The following is a 23,177-nucleotide window of genomic DNA, read 5'->3' as shown; positions in this document are numbered from 1 at the left end:
TGGAAATGCTCAGTTTATGAATTGGAAATGACATAAATAAATCAGACTGAATAAGGGTTAGACCTTTGGAGAAAAGTAAAGCTTTCATAAGAATTAAATTCCTGATGAGAAACTCTGGCGACTATGGTTTTTTTCAAAATATTTTTGTTGAATCTATGGGATTAAACAATTCTGATCCTAAAATTCACTTTCCATTTCTTTTCTTTCATGTTTCCGTTAACATTTATTTCTTAATAATGCAATGCATATGCTACATTGCCACGTATTAAAACTTCAAACACCTTAATAAATCACGTTGTGCTTTGAATTAGAAGACATATTGGGGCATTTCTAAACATGATAGTCTCTCACCTTGTCTAGAGATCTGTCATGTTTCAGTCCTGGGGGGGTATAGATGTAGCCTAAACATCTCTGCAGAATTAGGCTGTAAATTACTCTGGTGTAATGAAGAAAATAATTTAGTTTTCTGTTTCTTAATTTCTCATTAATGAGATAGGACTAGATGTGGCACCTGTGCAGAGACCTTTTTTACTGCCTTGCTTCTTGTAATCATGATATTATGAATCACCTTTCATTAACCTACAGATATATTCACAGACTCTAATGGAAATTACCATCATCATCATCATCATCATCATCATTATTTGATGTGCCTTGTTGATGATTTGTGAATGCATTCATGTGGAAATAATGAAATTACCTTTTTTAAACCAAGATATTGTCTCAGGACAACAAGAAAATATTTGCAATCTTTCAGTATGTAAAAGTGGCTTACAAGAAAGATGATGAAAGATTTTTAAGCAAGTCCTGTGGTGACAGGAATAGAGGCAATGACTTAAAAGTGAGAGAGGGTGGATTTACATTGTATATAAGGAAGAAATTTTTACAAAATGGGTGGTGAGGCACAACAACAGATTGGTTGCCCAGGGAAGTTGTGGATGCCCCATATATGAAAGTGTTCAAGGCCAGGTTGGATGGGGCTTTCAGCAGTCTGGTCCCATGCGAAGTGTCCCTGCACATGGCAGGAGGTTTGGAACTAAATGATTTTTAATGGTCTTTTTCAGCTCAAACCATTCTACATGTCTTAAAAATCTGCTGCCCTTATTCAACTGCTTAGACGAATGTCAAAGAATTCTGCATCCACATAAGTATATTTGTTCTACAGATTTAAAAGAAGCAGTATCTGCATTTCTATGTATTAGAGGTAGAGGAAAGATTTTAACAATTTGGATATTAGATGCCACACAAATGTGATTTTTCTTATCACTAAGAGTGACATTAAAACAGAGCTCCCCCAGTGGGTGATGGAAATTTGCATAAAAGGATTGATGTGTGAAACGAAGGAAACCATTCTAATTTAAAACCAAACCAAACCAACAAACAAAAAACCCCAAACCAAACCAACAGATGGAAAAGCACTAAATTAATTTAGTGCTTTTTTTGTTGTTGTTTTATTTAATGATCAAACTCCTCATGTTCTTTTTTCTTGCTGCCCCTTTGGATTATTTATGAATTATAGAAACACCTTTTTATGTTGAAAGGAGGGGAATTCTTAGAACAAACTGTAGCACAAGGTTTTACGCTTGTCCTTTCAAACTTTATAATGGCCCAATTTAACAGAAAAGACTGGTACATATTTTTATCTTTTAAACATAGAGATATTTAACTAGAAAATACTCTAGGAAAATACTAACCCTTTTTTTTTGTCCTTTTCAAATAAAACTTCCTTGCTTTTCTATGAAATCATGCAATTTCTATTTGGCAGTGTAGCAATAACCATTTCATCTACGTAGGTCATGATGGAAGTACCTGAAAATTGAATGCCTGGAAATCTACTGGAGAAAATACCTACAAATCTATGGCAACAAGTAAAAGAAAAATTCACATAGCTAATGTATTTTTTGCTCTGTCCTTGGTTGATTCTAGTAAATTTTTGCTGTCTTTTGGATAGCTGCTGATATAACTTGTTTCTTCTTCCAATTAATGGAGGTCATAATAGTTGCTCTATCACCCTCAGCTTTAAAGGCTGGGTGATTGCAAAGAGATTTAATATCAAACTTAAAATCAAATTTGTTTATGTGCTGGTAGCCATTTCATATTGTATTTCTAAAATTGTGTATAAGTGGAATGCTTGTGAGATTAACTGAAGATTAATTGGTTTATCCATCCTTGAGGTATGTCTTCAAAGACAATTTCTTGTCGGGGAACAGAAATTACTTACAGCAAAATTTTCTTTGCTGTTTTCTTGTTAGTCAAAGTCAGTAATGCAGTATTTTTGTATGCATAAGCTGTCCTTAAACAATAGTCCACAATATTCTGTAGGAAGCATGTAGAATGTTATCTTACTCTATAATAACAGTGAACTTTTTAATAGTACACATTCCCAATGGTTTTAATGTGTGAAACTTTTTTTCTTTTTTCCTCAGTCTTTCAATCTGAAGGTTGAAGTCAGCCTCCAGAGTGACTCATGGATTGGCTATTTTGGGCTCTTTTCCTTATCTGAAAGGAATTTTTATGAGTGTCACCTGTTCTGCCTGTACTCTCTTTGCAGGTGTATGTTTACTTTTATAACACAGTCAGTTAAATCTTGTAAGGTGAACTGAAATATTTTAAGATCTCAAAAGAACTTAACCAAAGTAAACTAAAAAGTCCAGAATAAGAGTGACAATGACAACCTTGAATCAATAAGCATCAAACCTGGACTGAGATAGCTAAGGCATAAAACCTTTCTACCTTCAGGAATCTTCCTTGCCTGCAGAGCTCCTCATAGCTGGGTAAGGAGCTCCTAACAGCTTATCTCCTGTACAAACATGAGGAGATTTAGGTTCTCAGAAACAGAGTTCCCCAAGACCTGCTGGCTGAGCTCAGGACTACCTGCAGTAGTTTGTCCTGAGAGCAGCCTCAAATCCCACTTGCACCTTCTACAGTTTGTCACCTATGGACACCTATTCCCAGACACTATTGAGTGTGGCATTGTTCCAGAACTACACTATAGATGATGTTAGAAGAGACATCTGGAAATTCTCCAGTCCAATCCCAAAGTATCTCTCTGTGTCAGGTAACTAAACATTCAGGGAAGAACTTTGTACATGCTCAGATATGTGATTTCAAGACAGTGGCAAGATAGAGGTTTATTAAATTGGAAAGCAAAGACCTGCTCTTTTCCTGGTGTGCCATTCTAGGTTCTGTCAGCCAGCACATTTGGGAGACATGGACCTGATTTTCTTCTCTATCGGAAGAGTTTTAAAATCCATGTTTTCCAAAAGTGTTCTGGTTAAAGTAAGCTGAGGGAGGAAAACAAATTAATTCTCTCTTCTTCTTATGCTGATATTTGAAGAGGCTTGGACATTTGGGTGAGTATTTTCATGATACATTCTAGTAATTAAGGCATTCCCTTAAAGTTAGGGTCCACCTGACTTTCAGTCCCTGCTTCCAAAACCTATCTTCACTTGTCTTATCCAAATTACTGTTTAATATTAGCAGTTCTGTGTTATTTCCAAAATTACTGAAGAAAAATGCTAATATTTTTAAAGGAACTTACGTGGCTAAGCAGTGCAAAAGTTAAAAAATCACTAAGTGCTATTAAGTGCTATTTGCAAAAGTGATTTAATGAGAATAAGCACAAGGTCACCAAGATGGCTATCTCGATTTATGTGGTTATCTGTCCCTTTAACAGCCTGTGCTGAAAACCAACACTTTAAGATCCTCAACAGTCAATACCCTTGGAGATATCTAAAAAGTGTAACCACTTACATTTTTTAATTCCTATAAACCAAATTTTATTTTGAACTGTGTGTTTATGTATTCCTTATTAACACTGAGAGCTGCTTGGCATGAACTTCATACTTTCTTGCCGTTGGCATTTTTGTGTGAGATGATCTCCAGCCCAACTTTCTTGCTGATAGGCATTTCCAAAACATGCCAGATATACTAGGCAATACCCCAGGAATTTCGGAATATGCTGAGTCTCTTGGGAGGGTTCTTACACTCAGGCAAGAAGGGCTTTCTCAAACAAATTGTCAAAGACTTTCCAGTAAGTACAGGACAATGGAAGAAGAAATATTGGAGTCCCCTCCTTTTATATAGCAAAGATCTCACTCTGGGATTGAGAGCAGTCACTGGCAGCAGGACCCTTGGTCTCCAGCCTCTCAGGAGAAAGCTCAAATACCTAAGTTAGAGGTTTTCTTTCCCTCTGGGTGACCCTTTACTACAGGCTAGGACCAAATATTTGCATTGTCAACCAATGAATGACATTTTTGCTCTATTGTTTTTCAACGAAAAGAGGAGGAGATGAAACAAAGGAGAGAAATAAAACCTTGTAAAAAAATTCTGAAAATGTAATCTCAATAAATTGACTCATGCCTACCATGCTGGCTTTTATGAAAAATTGTCCTGCACCCAACTTATGTAGATGACTACCTTGGCTGGGTGGGAGAGGTTTAGGTTTGCTAAGGATTATTTAAAAAAAACCAAAAACAACCAGGTAATTTACAAGTAAATTCATATTTCCTGTCCACATCAGAAAATTCAAATCCCCTTGATTTTTTTCACATAAGAATTGTGTTTACTTGAAATTTAATCTAAGTATATTAAAATATCAGAGAAAAGCTAAATGAAACAAACATATGTGATCTGAACTAAAAAAAAAAAATTAGGCGTTAGTTCAAATGTAGTCCATCTTACAACTCTGTTTTAATTTCTTATATCCTTTTTCTAGAATAAACAGCAGAGGTGCACTGAATATGTACAACATGGACTATTGAGTAAAACACTTTCTGTAAAAGAAATTGCTGTGAGACTGCCCAGGATGTTCCTGACAGTCCAGGCAGTCCAGGGAGGAGGTTGAAGGCACTACCATGCCCCAGCACCTCAGTTTTTCACCAGAAGTACTCCAACAAGGTCATTTACGTCAAGGGAAATTCGACTTTCAGGGATCATCAGGAGACATGCTACAGCATTGTGACCTGATAAAGAAAAACAGGATTTGTCCTTCCCATATGCAGCTCAGCTGACACCCTCTAGAGGACAAACTCAATGAACTTGAAAATTGAGTTAGTTTGTTTCTCAGGAATTAATGTGAGCTGTTGGCTTCCATTCAAATTCCATTTAACTGTTGATGTATTTTAAATTTTTGTTTGTTTGTTTTTTGGTTTTCATAACAGAACACAAAATGATGGGATTTGTCTTCCCATTCTTTTAATTTCAATATTTAATATTAATCTATACAGGTCCCAATAAATAGAAGAATTTTTAAAAGTTGAAATTAAATAATGAAATACCTCCTTATTTCAATTTTCCCCCATTGTTTAGACTTCCTTAAAAGAAATTTAGTAAATCAAAATTACTGTGTTAAACACTATGATTCTATTGATCAAGAAAGCAGGAAATTCTAACCAATACTTTATCTTCTTAATGCAAATGATGGGTTTTTATTTGAATGTTGCTGGCTTCTTCTAAAAGGACAATTGCCATTGGGTCAGTGTAAGTCCTGTCTGAGTGAGAGGGTGCCACCGTACTCCTCTGAATAAAAGTGAGAATATCCAAATTTTTTATTTCTTCCCTTAGCTATTGGGCATGTCTGGCAGAGGATTCTGCTATCTGTTGTATGTTTGGAAACAGCACCATTAAAACCAGTTTAAAAGAGAAAGTAATGAAAAATGTCTTTCTCCTTTAACAGTACCTGACTGAATGGGCTTCAGAGAAAAATATTCCTGTTGGATTCTAAGCCATTATCATCTCCATGAGAAACAACAGTTGGACAAATAAGTTCAGCCAAAAATGTTGGTCTTTGTTTCCTGTACAGTGTAGTCTCTCTTTGCTGGAGAAAGCAACTGAGAGTTACAGTAGTTCCTTCCACACAAAAGCAGAAAGACCTGTCCAGGTCTAGTATCTGCAAAGACAGGAGGAGCAGGTGGTCCAGGAGTCCACTGCTATGAGGGTACACTCTGTAGGTCTCACACTCAAGTCATACCCAGCTTCTCTTGCACATTTTTAATTGTAAGTCCTTTCAACACTTTGTCAAAGATTACCTGGGCATAAATGTACAAGAGGTCACCTGAAGGATTAGTGCTGAGGGCTTTACAGGGCCATCCTTCAAACCCTACTGATTCTGGTCCTTCTCAAAATCCAAGTGGAAGAAATAACCAGTTTCTCATAGCAACAAATAACTTTGGGGCACACAGAGATACTGACAGAATCTCTTTGTCTCCCACAAGATCCTCTAAAGCCTCTTAGACTTCACCTCCATTAGAGGCAGCTTTCGAGAGATGATGGTACTTCATGAAATTCCCCTGACTGTTACACTTGAATCTACCTGCCAGGAAATACTCCTATGCTGACAATTATGAAAGTCTGGTGTTGTGCCCATGATATGTAATTACATTTGAAATAAGAGCTCTTTGTACTATGCAGTTATTTCTATTGCATCGAAGTACCAAAGAAAAGGGATATTTGCAAATGGTCCAAGTCAATTCTGTGATATTAGATTAGGATGAGGTATCTCCGTAAGACTATTACATACTTCTCATCACTAATAGTAATTATGAGATACAAGTCTTGAAAACAACAACAACAAAAAAATAATAAACCCTCTTTCTTTTGAAAATAACACTGTTACATAAAATCTGTGTAGCTGATTTGAAAGCAAACCTCTTTTTATGTTGTTTTTATAAATAACATGAAATTATGCGCCAATTATGTGTGATGTTTATTTTGTAAACTTCCACTTTCCAAAGTGATCAAGTAAGGATTTTTTTTATTTGTAGGTAAAATCCTCTTGTATAGAAATTAATAAGTTTTTAGAGACTGACCAGAGTAAAGTTCCTTTCTGCTTTTAATCATAAACCATAACAAATTTGAAGTTTAAAATTATCATCACTGTATTTCTATTGAGTCCTAATTGCAATAATTAGGGCTAAGCCCTTAAAAGCTACATTTATACTAATATTTCTTGTGACTTGGTTAAGGAAATGGCTAGCTCCAGTCTTACGCTTTAGTTACATCTATGTATCTACAAGTTTTATATATAGAATTATATGCAAGGTAAAGGAAACACTAGAGTATGTGGAACCAGGTTTTAGGTTGCATTACATGTCTGGCAAGGAATGAGAACATGAATGTTTGCAAGTGACTGTCTCATAACTCGGGGCCAGCATCTGACTACATTTAATGCTCTTGTAAGTCAAGAAGAAAGCCTTTGGAATAGCTGCGATTTCTGCGAGTCAGTGCAGAAGCAGAATAAACTGGTATCAACGTCTGCCCATAAATGTATATATATATGGTCAGATACATTAAAGAAAAGGCAAGCAGCTCTTTACTATCTGCACTGACCCAGCAGTGAGAATGCCACATGGAAAGAAGGAAGGCAGATTAAAGAAACACAAACTGTTACATTAAAACAAAGAGCCCAAATGTTAATTTAACTAGGGATTAACATTTGCACTTGCAAATATTTTGTGTATTGCATTTGCAAGAAATATTTTGGTTGCAAATAGATATTTTACTACAAAGAGACTATTGAGAAAACAAGCAAAACACAGTAATTTGAATAATTTATACAGTATGCATTTTCCTCACCAGGAAGAATGCATAACAGACATCCCATTCCTAATTTTCTTTGCCGGTAAATAAGCCTAAAGTAAACCTAGAATTTATACACTCACAGACAATAAAAACTATGACTGAACCCATTCTTTTGGGAGTGTTTTGACATGTTGCCAAAAGAAGCAAAATCTGAAGAAGCCATTAAAAGAAAACAGGAAATAAACCAATGTCAGAAACAGAGAGGGGCTGTTCTCAGGTCTGCGTCCCTCGCACAAATGGTACTGTTCACTAGCGTAAGTCATGTTTCTGTCCTAAGGAGGTTCACTTTGATGTTTAAGGTTGGGGATTATGAAAACTGAGAGTCCAGCTTCTGCTTCTTTTTTCCCTGAGTTCTCTCTGGCACTGCATCTGATCTGTGAATCTGAGGGGAACAGTGGTGGTGAGAACAGCCTCTTCCCATTCCTCCCACAGCACAGAAGCTGCTGTTCGTGCGCTGGTGGCCTCAGTCAGACCGGGAAGAAAGCAGAAACAGGGACTGATGTTATTGTTCCCCACTCTTCTGTGTTTACCAGCAGCAGACTCGGCCTGGTTTGTAAATACGGAACCTGATCCAAAGCCCACTGAATTCTCTAGGACCTGTGACTCAGAACCATGAATATTAACTTATCCAAATAATTTTTATACAAGGATTTTAAAATATAAGGGTTTGAGAGAAAAGCAGTCTTTTTGTAGTTTGGGGTTGGAATTTTTGAACCAGAGTCTGATATAAATCACACTATGACAGGGGAGTCTTTTATATTTTAGTATTCTTTGGACCAGACTCTTAAAACATTGTCACAGCAGTATCACTACTACCATATTACATGATTACTTCTTTGCACACTGCACTCAGTTGGAAGGAATTCAAAACAAGCCCAGATTTATACCAAAATATTTGCCACGTGTTTCAGATAAGGTATCAGAAACTTTGAACACAACATAAGAAATTTAACGTTGAGTATTTCCTTTTCAACTCATTTATGTTTCTCCCTCCCTCTCCACTCTCACACCCCTGTGCCCTCACATTTTATGTGACAACACTGCTTTAGTAGCTTCAATAAAACAGCCTTGCCCAGTGAGAGAAATACATGCACTTCTGAGGTGTGACCAACCTTTGAGTGCAGCCTTTGCCCTTTGCTGCTCTTTACAGATGACACAGGAGCCCTTGTTGGTGCTGCAGCTTGATTGACTCACAGCTGGCAGTGAGCAAGCAAAACAGGCAGCTCAGACAGAACAGACACATGGCATTTGTTATCTTTTTGATCCCCTGCTTTGTGATCGGCACCGACATCGCTTTCTCCTGCCAGAATGCTGACGATTTTGTGGGTGCCAGTTCTCCAGGGGACATCATCATTGGAGGCTTGTTTGCAGTTCACAGTGAAATGCTGCATCCAGAAGGAGATCCCATCAAGCCAGTAATTCAGAATTGTGCTGGGTGAGTAATACTGGAAATGACACATATAGCAAAGAAGAGACTGGACATGTAACTCTTGTATTAAGGTCAACCAGTTCTCTTGCATTGTTTAGTCTTTAGAAATTCCTCGGACATCACACAAATTTCAGGTAAATTAATACAGGATGACAATATATGGCCAAGTTAAAATAAAAAATACTGTGGCTTACTGAGGCAGGGAATGAGCATTTGATCCTATTTCAATCCTCACAGATAATCGAATAGCCTTGGATGTTTGTCTTATCATCTGGTTTCCATGGAAATGATATTTTGCTATATAGGTCTGAAGGACTCCATTGGGCATCTATTCATTGTTTGTTATGAAGCTGAACCTACATGATTTGAACACAGGCAGACTATTCCATTTTAACCAAGCCTATAGTAAAGTCTGTCCCCCATCTCTTGGGCAGCTCAGTTATAATCTCTGATAATACCTTGATGGTGACACAGTAGTTATTTTTTAAATAATTATTACCATAATTATTACACTTGGAATTATAACTGTGTTATAGTATATAACTGTATTTTATATTTTGAAAGTAAAATATATTTTACATTACATTATATAATGATGTAAATAGAATATAAATATAATATATTATGTTTTATTATATAATATATTACTATAATTTATGTTCTAGAATAGCCTACATAGAAACACCTTGTAATGCATGTAATCTGTGCATCAGAATAGTTATTCTGTTGGCTTCAAATCCTACTGTACTTGAAACATCAATTTTTCTGGAATGCATAAAAAGGAAACCAGGTGAAAAATTTTATTTTAAGTACATAATAAACCTTTCCTAAAACCAGGAATTCCAAACATGCATTTATACAAATTGAAATATGGGTGCAAATCCACAAATTTTATTTGAATTTTACAAATTAATCCCACATCTGAATCTAATAATCAGCTAGGCATGCAGGCATGCATCTGGATTTATGTCCAAATGTTGATTAAGTTGATAATTTTGTCTGTCTTTCATTCTTTTTCTATGGAAATATAAATTATCTCAAGTCCATCTGAAATTTAATTTAATTCACAAGATTTGTAATTTTTAGAGAAGCTTTCCTGAGAGGAGGGTTGGTTATATTATAGACATTTCGTGCTAGCTCAGTTCTAATTAATCACCTGTTAATAGCATCCACTGGAGACAAGGGGAAATACCTGGGCTAACATCATCAGGTCTGAAGAGTATTTTAGAGACACCAATGCGACCACTAGAGACCTTGACCTCTGAAATATTTTCTTCTGTTCTGAAATATTTAGTACTTCCTTTTCTTTGCTTCATTCTTTTGGTGAAAATAAATAAAATTTTAAAAAACTTACTGGGCAGGTGTAGTCAACTGGAATATCTTCACTGACTCTGACAGATGCTTCCTGAAAATATCACCTGCAAATTTTCATGTACCATGAAAATTAAACTTTTACTACCTTTTTCTTTTCCAGAAAAACACTTTTGTTCAGGTATATTTTAAGTTTTGTGTTTATTTTACTAAACTCAAGCAAATCCCACAAAACTTACTACCCATCAGTTCTTCTCAGCAGATGAAAAATTCTAAGGGATATGCTCAAAACAGACTTTGCTTTACCCTTGTTTCCAACAATTTTTTTTCTAAAAAATAACACCTATGTTTTTCTGACAGCTTTGAAATTCAAGTTTTTCTTCAGACTCTTGCAATGATACATGCTATTGAAACCATCAACAACTCAACGCTGTTATCTGGAGTTACTCTGGGCTATGAAATCTACGACACGTGTGCAGAAGTGACAAAAGCCATGGCATCTGCTCTGAGGTTTCTGTCTAAAGTCAATTCTTCTGAGGATGCTGTGGAGTTCAAGTGTAACTACTCAGACTACATCCCAAGAGTCAAGGCAGTCACTGGAGCCACCTACTCGGAGGTGTCGATGGCAGTGTCAAGGCTGTTGGCTTTGCAATTAATCCCACAGGTTGGTTTGAAGCAATTATTTTACTTTTGACAGAGGTTCAGATTTACCCTGTTAAGAATAAAGGCTCTTATCAGAAGAATTGCAAAAGCCATGTGTTTACTACAGGGTAGGGTTTGGTTTATCCCAAGGACATCAGGATGGGTGGGCTTCAGCTCCAACTGGAGGCCTTGATTCACTTGCCCAAACAAAGGCAGCAAGGGATAATTTGTGTACCCAAGGCACATTTATCCAAGTGCTTTTTCAGGGTCATGCTGGGCTCTTGTCAGCCTGGCAGTGCCTTTAGTCAGTCCTGGTTACTCCAATGTACCTTGGATGACACTCAAGGACTTTGTTCAGATAGCAAAGTGACAGCTGCTATGTGCAATTTGCCTGGTGGTGAATATGATAATACTCAATCTCAAGCTAAAAAAACCAAAGAGGCTAGATCAAATCTGACCAGAAATTCAAGAATTCTCTCCAGCCCAAGAAAAATTAAATGTTGAAGTCAGTTAAAACTATGGGTAGGGAAGTGAGGAAGATTGCTCTAAAACAAAGGTTTACTCTTGGTACTCTTCAAAGAATTGTAGAAGTGAAAGAATACAACAGTTTAGATCCACACTAGTCCTTCTCAAAACATCCTTATCTATTTCTGACCTCTCTAGGACTAGTACAGTCCCACATTTGTGTTTAGGCCCATGCTTACCTTCCTACTGTCACCTTTCTAAAAGAGATGGGGTCAAGGCCAGTACTAACAAGGAAGAAGCAGAACCACTTCCACACCATCCTGCCTTGCACTTTGGTTTTGGCAATAGTTATAAATTAACCAAATAAGTGGAAAAGACATAAAATCTGAACTAAAGATAACTTCTAACTGAATCTTCTCCTCTGCAATGGTAGGAAGAACTCCAACGCCACCACAGGAACTGTAATAAGTATGAATTAATGCCACACTTGAACATAATCAAAAGGCAAGTGACTAAAAAAATCTGCAGTAGGGGATAGATGGAAAATGGGACCCAATAGATTTTTCTTACCAATAGCATTTCCAGTGTTCTGACACAGTAAGATTTTGGTATTCCTTTCAGACAGGTGACTCTTATTTTGGAAAGCTTAAATTTATTTTTTAAGAACTTTCAAATGATATAGGGGGGAAAACATTCCAACAAAAAAATAAGAAAGGATTTAAACTGAAGAGATTTAAATAACAGTGTTCTTTTTATGTTTTTCTATCTACATTCACAAGAAAAAGATAATAAATATTTGTATGAAAAAATTATAGCATTTTGTATTATTGGTTACTCTTTGTCTGTGAGGTTCTTCAACAGATTTAATGATCCTTTTGAAATATAATAATTAAATATTGGTGAGGAAAAAAAATATGTGAACCAAACTAACACACTCAGTAACAGGAAAATACTACAAAATATAAGAGTACTAGCAATTTAAGTAGAGACTCAAAAAATAGACAATATTTAGAATGTTGTTTTGAAGAGCATGTTGATGGTATCTTAACAGAGTAACCAAAAATATTTATACCATCATTACTGTTATATCCATTCTGAAAGATTTTGTTTCTGGCTATCACTGAATTATGTGGAAGAGAGTGAAAAAAATGTGTAAGTGGTACTGGGCACAAGTCTGCATCCTAAGAGCAGGGAGAGAGAAACTGCCCCCTTTGGCTGCAACTTGTCAATGCTCACTCTCAGGAGGAGGAGGTAGCCCAAGTCAGGTGGGAAGAAAGAGCAATCATGGCAGCTTTGGATCTCTTGGCATCCTTTGGAGGAGACCACATCCATAACTGAATTGTTCGCTCTTCCTAGGTCAGTCCTGCATCATCAGCTGAAATCCTCAGTGACAAAATCAGGTTTCCTTCTTTCTTCAGGACTATCCCCAGTGATTTTCACCAGACAAGAGCAATGACTCGCTTGATCTGTGAATCTGGGTGGAACTGGATTGGAGTAATAGCCACTGATGATGACAATGGGCGGTTCGCTCTGGAGAGCTTTGGGGTCCAGGCCATGGCAAACAACGTTTGCATAGCTTTTAAAGAGATGCTGCCAGCCTACCTCTCTGACAGCACCTTTCACACCAAAGTTGATCATGCAATTGAGAAGATCGTCAAGGAAACAAGAGTAAATGTTATTGTTGTCTTTATGAGACAGTTTCATGTGCTCAAACTATTCAAGAAGGCAATTGAGAGGAATGTTAATAAAATCTGGATTGCAAGTGATAACTGGTCAGCTGCAGTCAAGATCAGTACAATTCCCAATATCAGACAACTGGGAACAGTTGTGGGATTTGGATTTAAAAGTGGAGACATCTCTTCATTCCAACAGTTTCTGAGAAACCTTCATGAAAAGCCCACTGAAAACAACAAGTTTTTGCGTGAATATATTACCCTTTCGTCGGTCTGTGCACACCTGGAATATCATGATTTTCAAAAGTGCATTGCAAACCAGTCCCAGGATAATCTATTGGAAAATGATGGGAGTAAGCCTCAGATCTGGAGAGATGATTTTTTGAATGCTAGCGTTGAACCAGGATTTATTCATAGTACTATACTTGCAGTCTATGCTATAGCTCATGCCATTAAAGGGCAATGCAAAGACAGAGACTGCAAAGATCCATCTGCCTTCACTCCCTGGGAGGTATGATGTTAATTCTTTCAGGTCTCATTCTCTCTGCTTAACTTTCATCACATTTTTGCTCCCATATTCCTGGAGATAAAAGTCTGGTCCTTTCACTAAATTACCTTTTATCAACTTTTTATCAACTTATCAAATTACTTTTATCAACCTTTTATCAACCTTTTATCATCAACGTGGTTGGTCCCATTGCTGCAAACCACTGTGATTCACATCGTGAGTGCTCTTGAGAGGTGGGGATACTGCAGCACAGGAGCAGTCACCAACGAGTTTAAGTTTTCCTCTCTCTCTTTCTCTCACCATTGTGTCTGTTTTGTCTTAATTCAAGTGTTTTCCTCTACAATGACTATCTACTTGAAGCTGAAAATGCAATACATTATACCTCTGTCTGATCTTGACTTATATATAAAGACATAATCTGTAAGATGGGTGAGGTACTCGTTATCACACTACTGGGTGGGAAAAGAAGAGAAAAAATCAGACAAATAAACCTGACCTGACCTTTTACCCAAGAACCTGCTCAGGACTATTCACTTTTACACACTTTTACTCAGAGGATTAAACAAATGTTCATTTAAAAGTCAAACAACCTCTGAAACACTCTGATTTGCTATTCTGATTTACTGTGACCTCTCATCCTAGGTCAGGGCAGGTCAAACCAAGATATGGGATTTGAAAAAAACCCAACCAACCAATAACCCAGTAACAATCAGACTCTTACATGAATTAGTAAACTCTAATGAGACAAATTCAGGACTACTTTGTAGGAATAAAGGTTTCTGGATTTACATAAACATTTACATCATAACTGAACTAAATCCAAAACCATCCAAATTAAAACTCCTTTTAAGTTAAGCACTCATGAAGAGAACTGAAAGAGAGAATTATTTCCCTGTGATGTTTTTATAACATGTTTATTCTACATGAAAATTCAACCCTCTAGGAAGGGAGATACATATGTACTGAAAAATCTTGGAATCCAAATAATCCATATCATACATCCCCACATACAGGGAAACAATAGAGTGATTGTTGTTGTAGACTTGCAAAAATAATAACCAGTTGCACCAAAATGCTGCTAAATTCTGTCTTCTGTCTGAAACTCCAGATGTATTCAAAAAGCTCTAGTGTTCTCATACTGTTACGTAAATTGAAAAAGTAGAGAAGTATTAAATGACTGAGTATATGCAATGTAAAAAATCCTATTCAGTTCAACACAACTGTGCATCCATCATCCAAGTAAAATGCACCAATCAAATGGCTTAGAAACACACTAGTTCTTCATAAATTATATAAGTGCTCAAAAAATTACATTAGACATGAAAAAAATGGTATATTATATACACAAGATGTGTTAGATATATTTGACAAAGCCTATTGAGGTAGTACACCTGCCAGGACATTTGTTAAATGCCATGAATATCACAAATGGACCCACGTAAGAGCATGCTTTTCAAATGCAGCTGAACTCAGCCTTTCACCAAACATTGACATTTTTTTCTTAACAGTTAATTTCTGTTGCCAAAAAATCGCTAGGCCTGCAAAATAATATTGAAGCTTTTGCTTCAATTAAGAACCATGGCAGCTAATGGGAGTACTTCTATGATCTCCCCATGAACTGGGAGTGAGGATATATAATGTGCCTTAACCTGTCCTTTTCCAGATTCACACAGACCTTGTTTGACCTGTCTGTGATGAGGGAGACAGAAGTTTTCCCCTGTTGAACAGAATGGATTGCAATATGAAGCTGGACAGTTGCCTTAACAAAGTGTCCTTGGTTTATTATTTCCTGTGACCTATCTAATATGGCCTTGCTGTTTGTTGCCATAGTGCCATTGATCTGAGAAAATTGGCATATATTGTTCATTGATTATTAACAGTTCTGAGTCTCACCTTGCCATACACAATTTCAGTCAGAGTCACAGCTGGGAACAGTGCTAAATACTTCCAGATGTGCTAGGGGATTTTACTCTGGAAGCAAATGTTGCCCAGATTGACTTTGCTGACAAGAAAGTAACAACAGGAGCACTGCCCACCACTGTTCTTTACAAGAAGGGAGTGCCAAAAGATTCTAAGTTATTGCATGCGAAAATATTTCCTCTCTGAACATGACACCAAAATTTTCTTGGCTGGAAAAAAACCTATGATTTTATGACTTTTTATTATTTTTAATAATAGATTTTTAAGGCCAACGGGGTTGTCTGCATAATATAATTCTGTAAACAAAATTAATCTGAGTTTTAATATTTCTCTTAGTTCTAAAACCATTTCTCTCTAACTTGATAGTATCATATGTATGTTAAATTACTCAGTTTGTCATAGTGACATGATACTGGTGTACATAATCATTCCTTACGCTTATGTGCAGCTCCTTGAAGAACTTAAAAAAGTTGTAATCACTGATGATGATAAAGAAGTCAAGTTTGACTCCAATGGAGATATGAACATCAGTTATGATGTCCTTCTTTGGAAAGAAATTGATGGCCACATGGAAATCACCACTGTGGCAGAATATGATGCAGAGAAAGGTGGCTTTATCTTTGAGGATGAAGACAAAAAAAAAGATTTTCTGGCTTTAAAGGTAATTTTTAATTTGTTGACATAATGTGTGAAATTTGTTTCAGATAATTTTTTCTCCCTGCAGCACTTGCAACTGAAGCATGCATCAGCTAGAAATTTCTTGTGTGGTTTAATGTTCTCCTCTTAGAGCAAAGAACCCTTTCTGAGTTTATTCAACCCTTTCCATGCACCCTGAGATGCATGTTAGCCTCTGAGCAGGCTCAGTGATACAAATTTTTTTTATTTATTTCTCCAGAATGCCCCTAGAAGGTTATATCTGTCCTTAGGATTTTATTCCAGAATCTTACAAAGGGATTTTAAAATAACAAAAATGATAGCGTATAAAAAAGCCCACACTTATGTACCACCTCTTTTTTTTTTTTTACATGAAGATTCAGACATGATGATTTTATTATTATTAAAAAAAAAAAGAAAAAGTTTTGGTTTTTATTTGCCCCTATTAGAGCTGGGGTCAGCAACATGAGTAGGTGGTGCCACCTGGAGCCCCAGCACTGGTGTAGACAGGACTAGTGGGTGGCCCTGGCCAGGTCCAGCTGGACAATCTGTCCTCTGTGCATGGGTGGATGTCTGAGTTCATGGCACAGCTCTGTGCTGCAAGACATTCCCCACTAATGGGACAGGGAGAGGCTGCTTATTAGGTGGCCTGAATTCTAGTGTCCTTACGTGAACTTAGCTGAGGACAGAAGGAAACCTCAAACCTTGTCCCTCTTTGTGGTGCAAGGAAATGTCTCCACCTCCCAGTAAAAACTATCTTGCAAGAAGAGGAGATTGCAGTGTGCCTCAGGACAGATCATTTGACAAAAAATTGTCTTTGGAGGGAGGACCTGAAATGAGATCTCAAGAGAAGGCCCTGATCACACACCCAGGAGCAGAGCATCTTGACTCAGGGATAAGCTGGAAGGGTCAGGAACATCAGAGCTGCAGTATAGAGCAACTTCCAAAGTGTCTCCTTCAGGCCAAGGTGTCCCTCCTGGGCTCTGAGTGGCTGAGTCAGGATCTATCAGGATCTATTTGTGAAGCAGTTCACTCAAATTCCCCATCAGATGCTCCTGTGCATTCTTTGAAGATGATCCTCTGTAGCCTAAATACAGGTTCAAAGCTGAATGAAATACTGTGGTCTAGATTTGGTCTAGATTTTAAAGGTACACACAAATCCAGGGATTAGCATTCAGGGCCCAAAAATAAAATTATCAGGTAAACAATAATCTGTTCCATTCCTCATTGAGTGTGTGGAGAAAATGCAAGAAACATGGACCCTACAATGTCTCTTTTTCAACATCATTGTCATATTTCCTAAAAATATGTATGATACAAAAAAAAAATTGCAAAAATCCTGGGGGTTTATATTAATGCTCCCTTGTAATCAGTTGTACCTGAGATGATGATCTCTTTTTCTTTTCTCTCTTGCACACTGCAGAAAGTTCAGTCAACATGTTCCCAGCACTGCAGGCCAGGCCAGGTGAAAAAGGTTACAGAAAGTCCACACACATGCTGCTATGAGTGTGTTTACTGCCCAGAAAACCATTACAGCAACAAAACAGGTAAAAAATTTGTATCCAAATAAAGGGGGTTTTATACATCAATGCAATTGTTTTGCTTGGATATAATGTGCCCTGAGAACCTTGGGTTAAATTTTAGAATGGGATTAAAGATTTGTTTATGATCAGTTTCCTATGCTTCTTAAAAGGCCAAGTTTAAAGTAATTACATTGTCCAGCTGACTAGCATTGCCCTTTGCTAGGATGGAAATTCTGATTTATCAGTGAGATTTACTCTCATTAAATAGCATGTACTTTTAATATCCTGAGAGCAGAAGAAAATTAAATTTTTTCTTTATATTCAATTAATTGTTAAATTTCTCTGTATCAGAGAATAGGAGTTGCAAAGCAAAAATACCCTTCAAATCATAATCTAAAGGAATGTTTGTTCTTGATGTTGTATTTTAAAAGCTACCTGTAAAGAGAATGTTAGGGTGTTTTCTTGTTAAAATAGACAAATGAAAGAAAAATAGTTCAAATTTTTGCAAGAGAATTGATTACCCTAGAGTCATTGTTCAGGTTTCAATTAGAAACCAGCCAGAGCTCTGGCCAGGCTACATTTCACTTGCTCAGTGATGAGCAAGGCAGTTTTAAAGCCCCGGTGGTTTTCCCTCCCTGCCCCGGGCTGCAGGCAGGGCTTGCTCCCATCTTGCCGGGAGCTCCAGGCATTTGTCCTTGGCTCGTAGTGCCACCGCAGCCACCGCAGCCCTGCAGCTCCTCCCCCTGGACAGCGACAGCCGGAGCCACAAGCAGTCAGACCCACCTTTTCCCTTTAGCATCTGTTCCCACATTGCTCCTGTAGCTCAAGTCCCTACAATCCGCTTTGCAGTTTATTAACTTCGGGCTTCCAAGATACCTTCCCTCTTTTCTCATTACAGATATGGATTACTGCTACCGATGTAACAACAAAACCTACTGGGCTCCCATCAACAGCTCCACGTGCTACAGAAAGACAATCTATTTCCTTGCCTGGACTGACTGGTTTGCCATCTTCCTTCTCCTCCTCTCCGCTTTTGGGGTTGTGCTGGTTTTGTGCATTTGCATAATATTTACCAAAAACTTGGACACTCCAGTAGTAAAGGCATCTGGTGGTCTGACTGTTTGCTATATTATTCTCTTCAGCCACTTCTTAATTTTTTTAAGCACTGTCTTCTTCATAGATGTACCCACAGAATTCAAATGTAAAACTAGGCAAGCAGTCTTTGGCATAAGTTTTACACTCTGCATTTCATGTATTTTAATAAAGTCACTAAAAATTTTACTAGCTTTCAGCTTTGATCCCAAGCTTCAAAATTTCCTGAAATGCATGTATAAACCTATCCCCACTGTGGTCACCTGCACTGGAATACAAGTTATCATTTGCACCTTCTGGCTAATATTTAGGACACCTTTTGTAAGTCAAAATTTCTCAATCCCAAGAGCAATAATTCTGGAATGCAATGAGGGGTCTATTGTAGCTTTTGGGATTATGTTAGGCTACATCGCTGCCCTAGCATTTATTTGCTTCATATTTGCCTTTAAAGGTAGGAAGTTGCCAGAGAATTACAATGAAGCTAAATTCATCACTTTTGGCATGCTAATTTACTTCATAGCATGGATTGTATTTATCCCTGTCTATGCAACTACATTTGGCAAATACTTGCCAGCAGTGGAAATCATTGTTGTTTTAATATCTAATTATGGAATCCTCTGCTGCACTTTTCTTCCAAAATGCTATATCATCATTTACAAGCAAGAAACAAACACAAAATCTGCCTTTCTCAAAATGGTTTACACTTATTCCTCTAAGAGTGCAGGCAGCGTTGCTGTCAGTCAGGTTTCTTTAGATTCAAAATCTTCCAGCTTTCGAGCTAACATCACAGACTCATGTAAAACTGACAATGACTCTGTGAATGGAAACTGCCATTTCCAAGTGCCTGGGCAGCCACTAATAAAAGGCAAAGTTCTTCCTAAAAATGTTGCAAGGACTATAGTCAGGAAAAGAGTCTCCAGCATATGACTGGCCATTGTTAAAGTACCAGAAGTTAAAAAACCATTTTAGGGAGCCATTTCTCTTTCAGATCTCTTTCCTTTTCGTATCCCCAAGGAGGGCAGGCCACATGAAACATCTTTTCCTGTACTTAGGCAGTTATCCATTGCCAGATCTGAAAGGCTTTCCTGACTCACTGAGTCCATCTCTTGCTCCTGCAAACTCCCTGATGCGCAGTCCCCTTCAGCAGCTCCCTTCCTTCTCCATCAAGCCCACACAGATCTGCAGGAACCTATTCTGCAACCTCCCTTCCTCAAGTGAGGCAGAAGAATCACAAAACTATCGTTTCTCAGAGTCGTGTAAATGGGACCACATGAGTTTCCCCACTTCTTTTGCCTCTTTGATACTCCGTTGTTTAAGGAGCTCTTCTTCTCATCTGGCCCCATTTTACAGATCAAAGAGAACCTTGTCCTAGCCTTTGTTTGTCAAGATAAACAAGTCCAGTCCTTTAGTCTCCACTTTTAAGATAGGCTCTCTATTCTTCTGAAATTCCAAAAGTAACTCTTTTCACCTGGTATCAGTGAATCTTTTTTTTTTCCCTGCCCAAAACTGCACACCTAATTCCAGATGAGTGCTGTAGTAACATTTAAGGTTCCTTGTGTTTACCAGCATGGTAATGAACTAGAGACAGATCTATAAAGAAATTAGAGAATTCTCCTGGAGCTCTGTAGTTACACAAATGTTCATCTACCTTTTTCTCCATACTCAAAAGAAACACACTTTCACCTCATGCAACTCCTCTGACACATGAGGAGAGAGCCCCAGGTGTCCTTTGATTTGAGAGTCAATGTATAATGACAAAACTTAAAACCACTAATTGATTCCTCTCCTTAGCATAAATAATGTAATGACCAGTATCAGCCTGAGTGCATCCTGGAAAATTTAAAGGGATTGATATATATTTTAAAAAACGTGATTTTCAATAAGAACATGACAATGCATCATTATGATACAGAGAAACAGCAAAAGGATAACCTGGCATGATCTGCACTGAACGAGTCTGTGCTCTGTAGCTCCATGAGTACAGCTGTGCTATGCCTTGTGCATGAGAGGCAAAGAGCATATTCAGAGAAGGAGGAATTTTTCTGTCAGGGTAATAGTATCATGGAGCTTTTTCAGACAGAACTTAAACAGCAGAGCTACATTGTCAATACAGGAACAGGAAAATACCTTTCCATATTCATAAAGCCCAGAACATAGAAACTGCTGTTTTAAGTTCTGTGACATGTTACTGTAAAATAATAATAAAATCCTTGATATTGCGTATCTATGAAGGTATTTTAAAGTCATTTGAAAGGCAAGAGTGCAATTCACATATAGATTTGTGTAAATACATATGTTCGGTTGCTGATTGTAGGAATGAAGAGTTATGTATATATGTTTATATGTTGAATACTGTTTATACTTCAGTTGTTGCAAATAATTTTCTGCATATGAGGTTATGCATGATAAGGTTAAAATGCTGGCAATTTGACTGCCAATGCAGCAAGAAGTCTTCCCCTAAAAGAGAAAAGCAAAGCTTACATTGCACAACTGCCAGCAATCAGCTGGTTAGAGAAGTTAATTTGGTTGGAATGTTGTACCTGTATTTATTGTTTTGAAAAATGTTGAGTGTAGCATGCCTTGAAGCTATATGAAAGGGAATGATTAAAGCCATATTGATATTTAAAATTGAGTTTGCTTACTTAATTTTCTTACCTCTTTCCATGAGCTTCTGTTTGGCCTTGGGCAACAGCAATACCTGTAAGATGTTTCCACTGTAGACTTCAGCCTGCTTGGAAATGTCCTGTAGATTGAAAGCTGTGTATGGTAAGGGATTAATCCTGCAGGACAATGAGGAGAATGTCTTGATGAACAAAGTCTGGTGACAGCAGTGTGAAGATCTCTACCGAGGTATCTCTGAGGAAAGACGTCTCATATGGCAGAATTTCAAAGGAGCCCTACCTGCTCCATCTAATTCTCCAGCTACTCAGGTCCTCTGTGCAAAGCACAGTCCGTGGTGGAGCAGAGAGGATTCAACAGATTTGGAGACTTGACTTGGCAGCAAAAAAGAGACATTATACCAAGATATGTTACGTGGTTTTAAATGCCTTGTCTGCAAGAGGCAAGTGATCATACGTAAGTAGAACATAAAGGGATTGTGCTACCCTACACAGAGAATATGTAAAAGCTTAAAATAGTTTATTATGCTAAAGGAGCATTTGTGCACATTCTCCTGCCCAGGGCAGTAAGTATTCCAGCAATCTAACTATTCCTCTTGCCAGTTATGGGGACTGAGCCTGAAACAGATTTTCATCCCCAGAACACCAAACAAGAATCACCTTCCAGAGCCATAGGAAATCTTATGCTGATGTTCCCAGAGCCATGGCCCATAGGTCAGGCCATATGAGGCCAAAGGGACTGGCTCATCTTTCTGGCCCAGAGCACACTCTGCTTGCTTACTTTGGGAAGATCCTGATGCCACTTCTCAAAACACTAACATCCCACAGACATGTTTTCCATCTTTGAGAACAATAGCAAGATAGTAATAATAATAGAGAGAAAAAATGTCTCCAAATACAGTGCTGTTCACAGAGAAATCAAATGGGAAAATGCTGTTTGTTAAGGTCAGCAGGAGGCTGCTCTGGATGCAAACATTATTTAACTTTTTTGGGGCTTTGTCATCCATTGTTAATAATGCTAAATGATACATTTGGAAGCCAGTATCATACAATGCAGAATATCTTAAGGGAGAATGAAGGCCATGAAGGCCACCAAGTGTTTGAATGTCCTTTTCTCCAGAGCATAATTCCCTCAAGATTTCAGTAGCTCTGGCTGTGCAGATGGCTTTCAGCTGCCCACAGGCTTTAGTGATTGCAAGTGCTGGAAACTATGTGAACTACAGGCTTCCTCCCAGCAGCTCTGCTGATGGCCATTTGGGCTACAATGACTCCAACTGTGTGGCTGACCATCAGGAGGGGCAACTAATAGCAGTGGCTGGGATGGTGCTCATAATTAATGACATTGAGCCCAGCCCAGATGTGCTGACTCTTCCTAACCTTCCCAGCTGTGATTTCAGGGACAAGGAGCACTGCTTGACACTATGCCATTGTCTTTGAGCAAAGGTAAAGTATCATCCTGTAGGTAATTTCTGTTGATGTGTCTTCATCTCCTCGATAACATTCTGGAAGAGGAGACAGCTACTTAAGGAGCGTGTGTGAATGTAAAGAGGTACATGTCTTCCTTTTTGTTATAAGCTCTGTTCCTGAAGAAAAGATAGCTGGAGGTTTTGGCTACAAATAGTTCAAAACTCCTCTTTTGTGCTGTCATATTGAGCACAGTACTTAAGCTGTTGCCAGACAGTGATCCATCCCTGGGGAGTAGGACTTCCTCTGTTCCTCTGCAGCCATTCTGGCTTTGGCTGACGCCTGTAAAATCTTCCA

At 37.9% G+C, this 23,177-nt stretch overlaps 1 protein-coding gene across 1 annotated transcript; it reads left to right on the top strand.

Annotated features, from left to right (window-relative positions):
* Positions 1-8,822: 8,822 nt before the first annotated feature.
* GPRC6A (G protein-coupled receptor class C group 6 member A) lies at positions 8,823-19,725 on the top strand. Its single transcript, XM_062488749.1, has 6 exons — positions 8,823-9,016; positions 10,682-10,985; positions 12,785-13,612; positions 15,978-16,190; positions 17,607-17,730; positions 18,605-19,725. Exons 1-6 carry the CDS (start codon positions 8,823-8,825, stop codon positions 19,723-19,725), a joined length of 2,784 nt encoding a protein of 927 aa, XP_062344733.1.
* The last annotated feature ends 3,452 nt before the right edge of the window (positions 19,726-23,177 follow it).

This window comes from Cinclus cinclus, chromosome 3 (genome assembly GCF_963662255.1).
Source record: "Cinclus cinclus chromosome 3, bCinCin1.1, whole genome shotgun sequence".
Taxonomy (NCBI): Eukaryota; Metazoa; Chordata; class Aves; order Passeriformes; family Cinclidae; genus Cinclus; species Cinclus cinclus.
The sequence above is the reverse complement of the archived record's forward strand: the minus strand, read 5'-3'. Positions and strand labels throughout refer to the sequence as shown.

What these genes read in the sequence shown, in the direction of transcription:
- GPRC6A (XM_062488749.1), top strand. Translation starts at nt 8,823, where the DNA reads ATGGCATTTGTTATCTTTTTGATCCCCTGCTTTGTGATCGGCACCGAC. An exon ending in GTAATTCAGAATTGTGCTGG is followed by an intron (nt 9,017 to 10,681) that starts GTGAGTAATACT and finishes TTTTTCTGACAG; the next exon opens with CTTTGAAATTCAAGTTTTTC. An exon ending in CTTTGCAATTAATCCCACAG is followed by an intron (nt 10,986 to 12,784) that starts GTTGGTTTGAAG and finishes CGCTCTTCCTAG; the next exon opens with GTCAGTCCTGCATCATCAGC.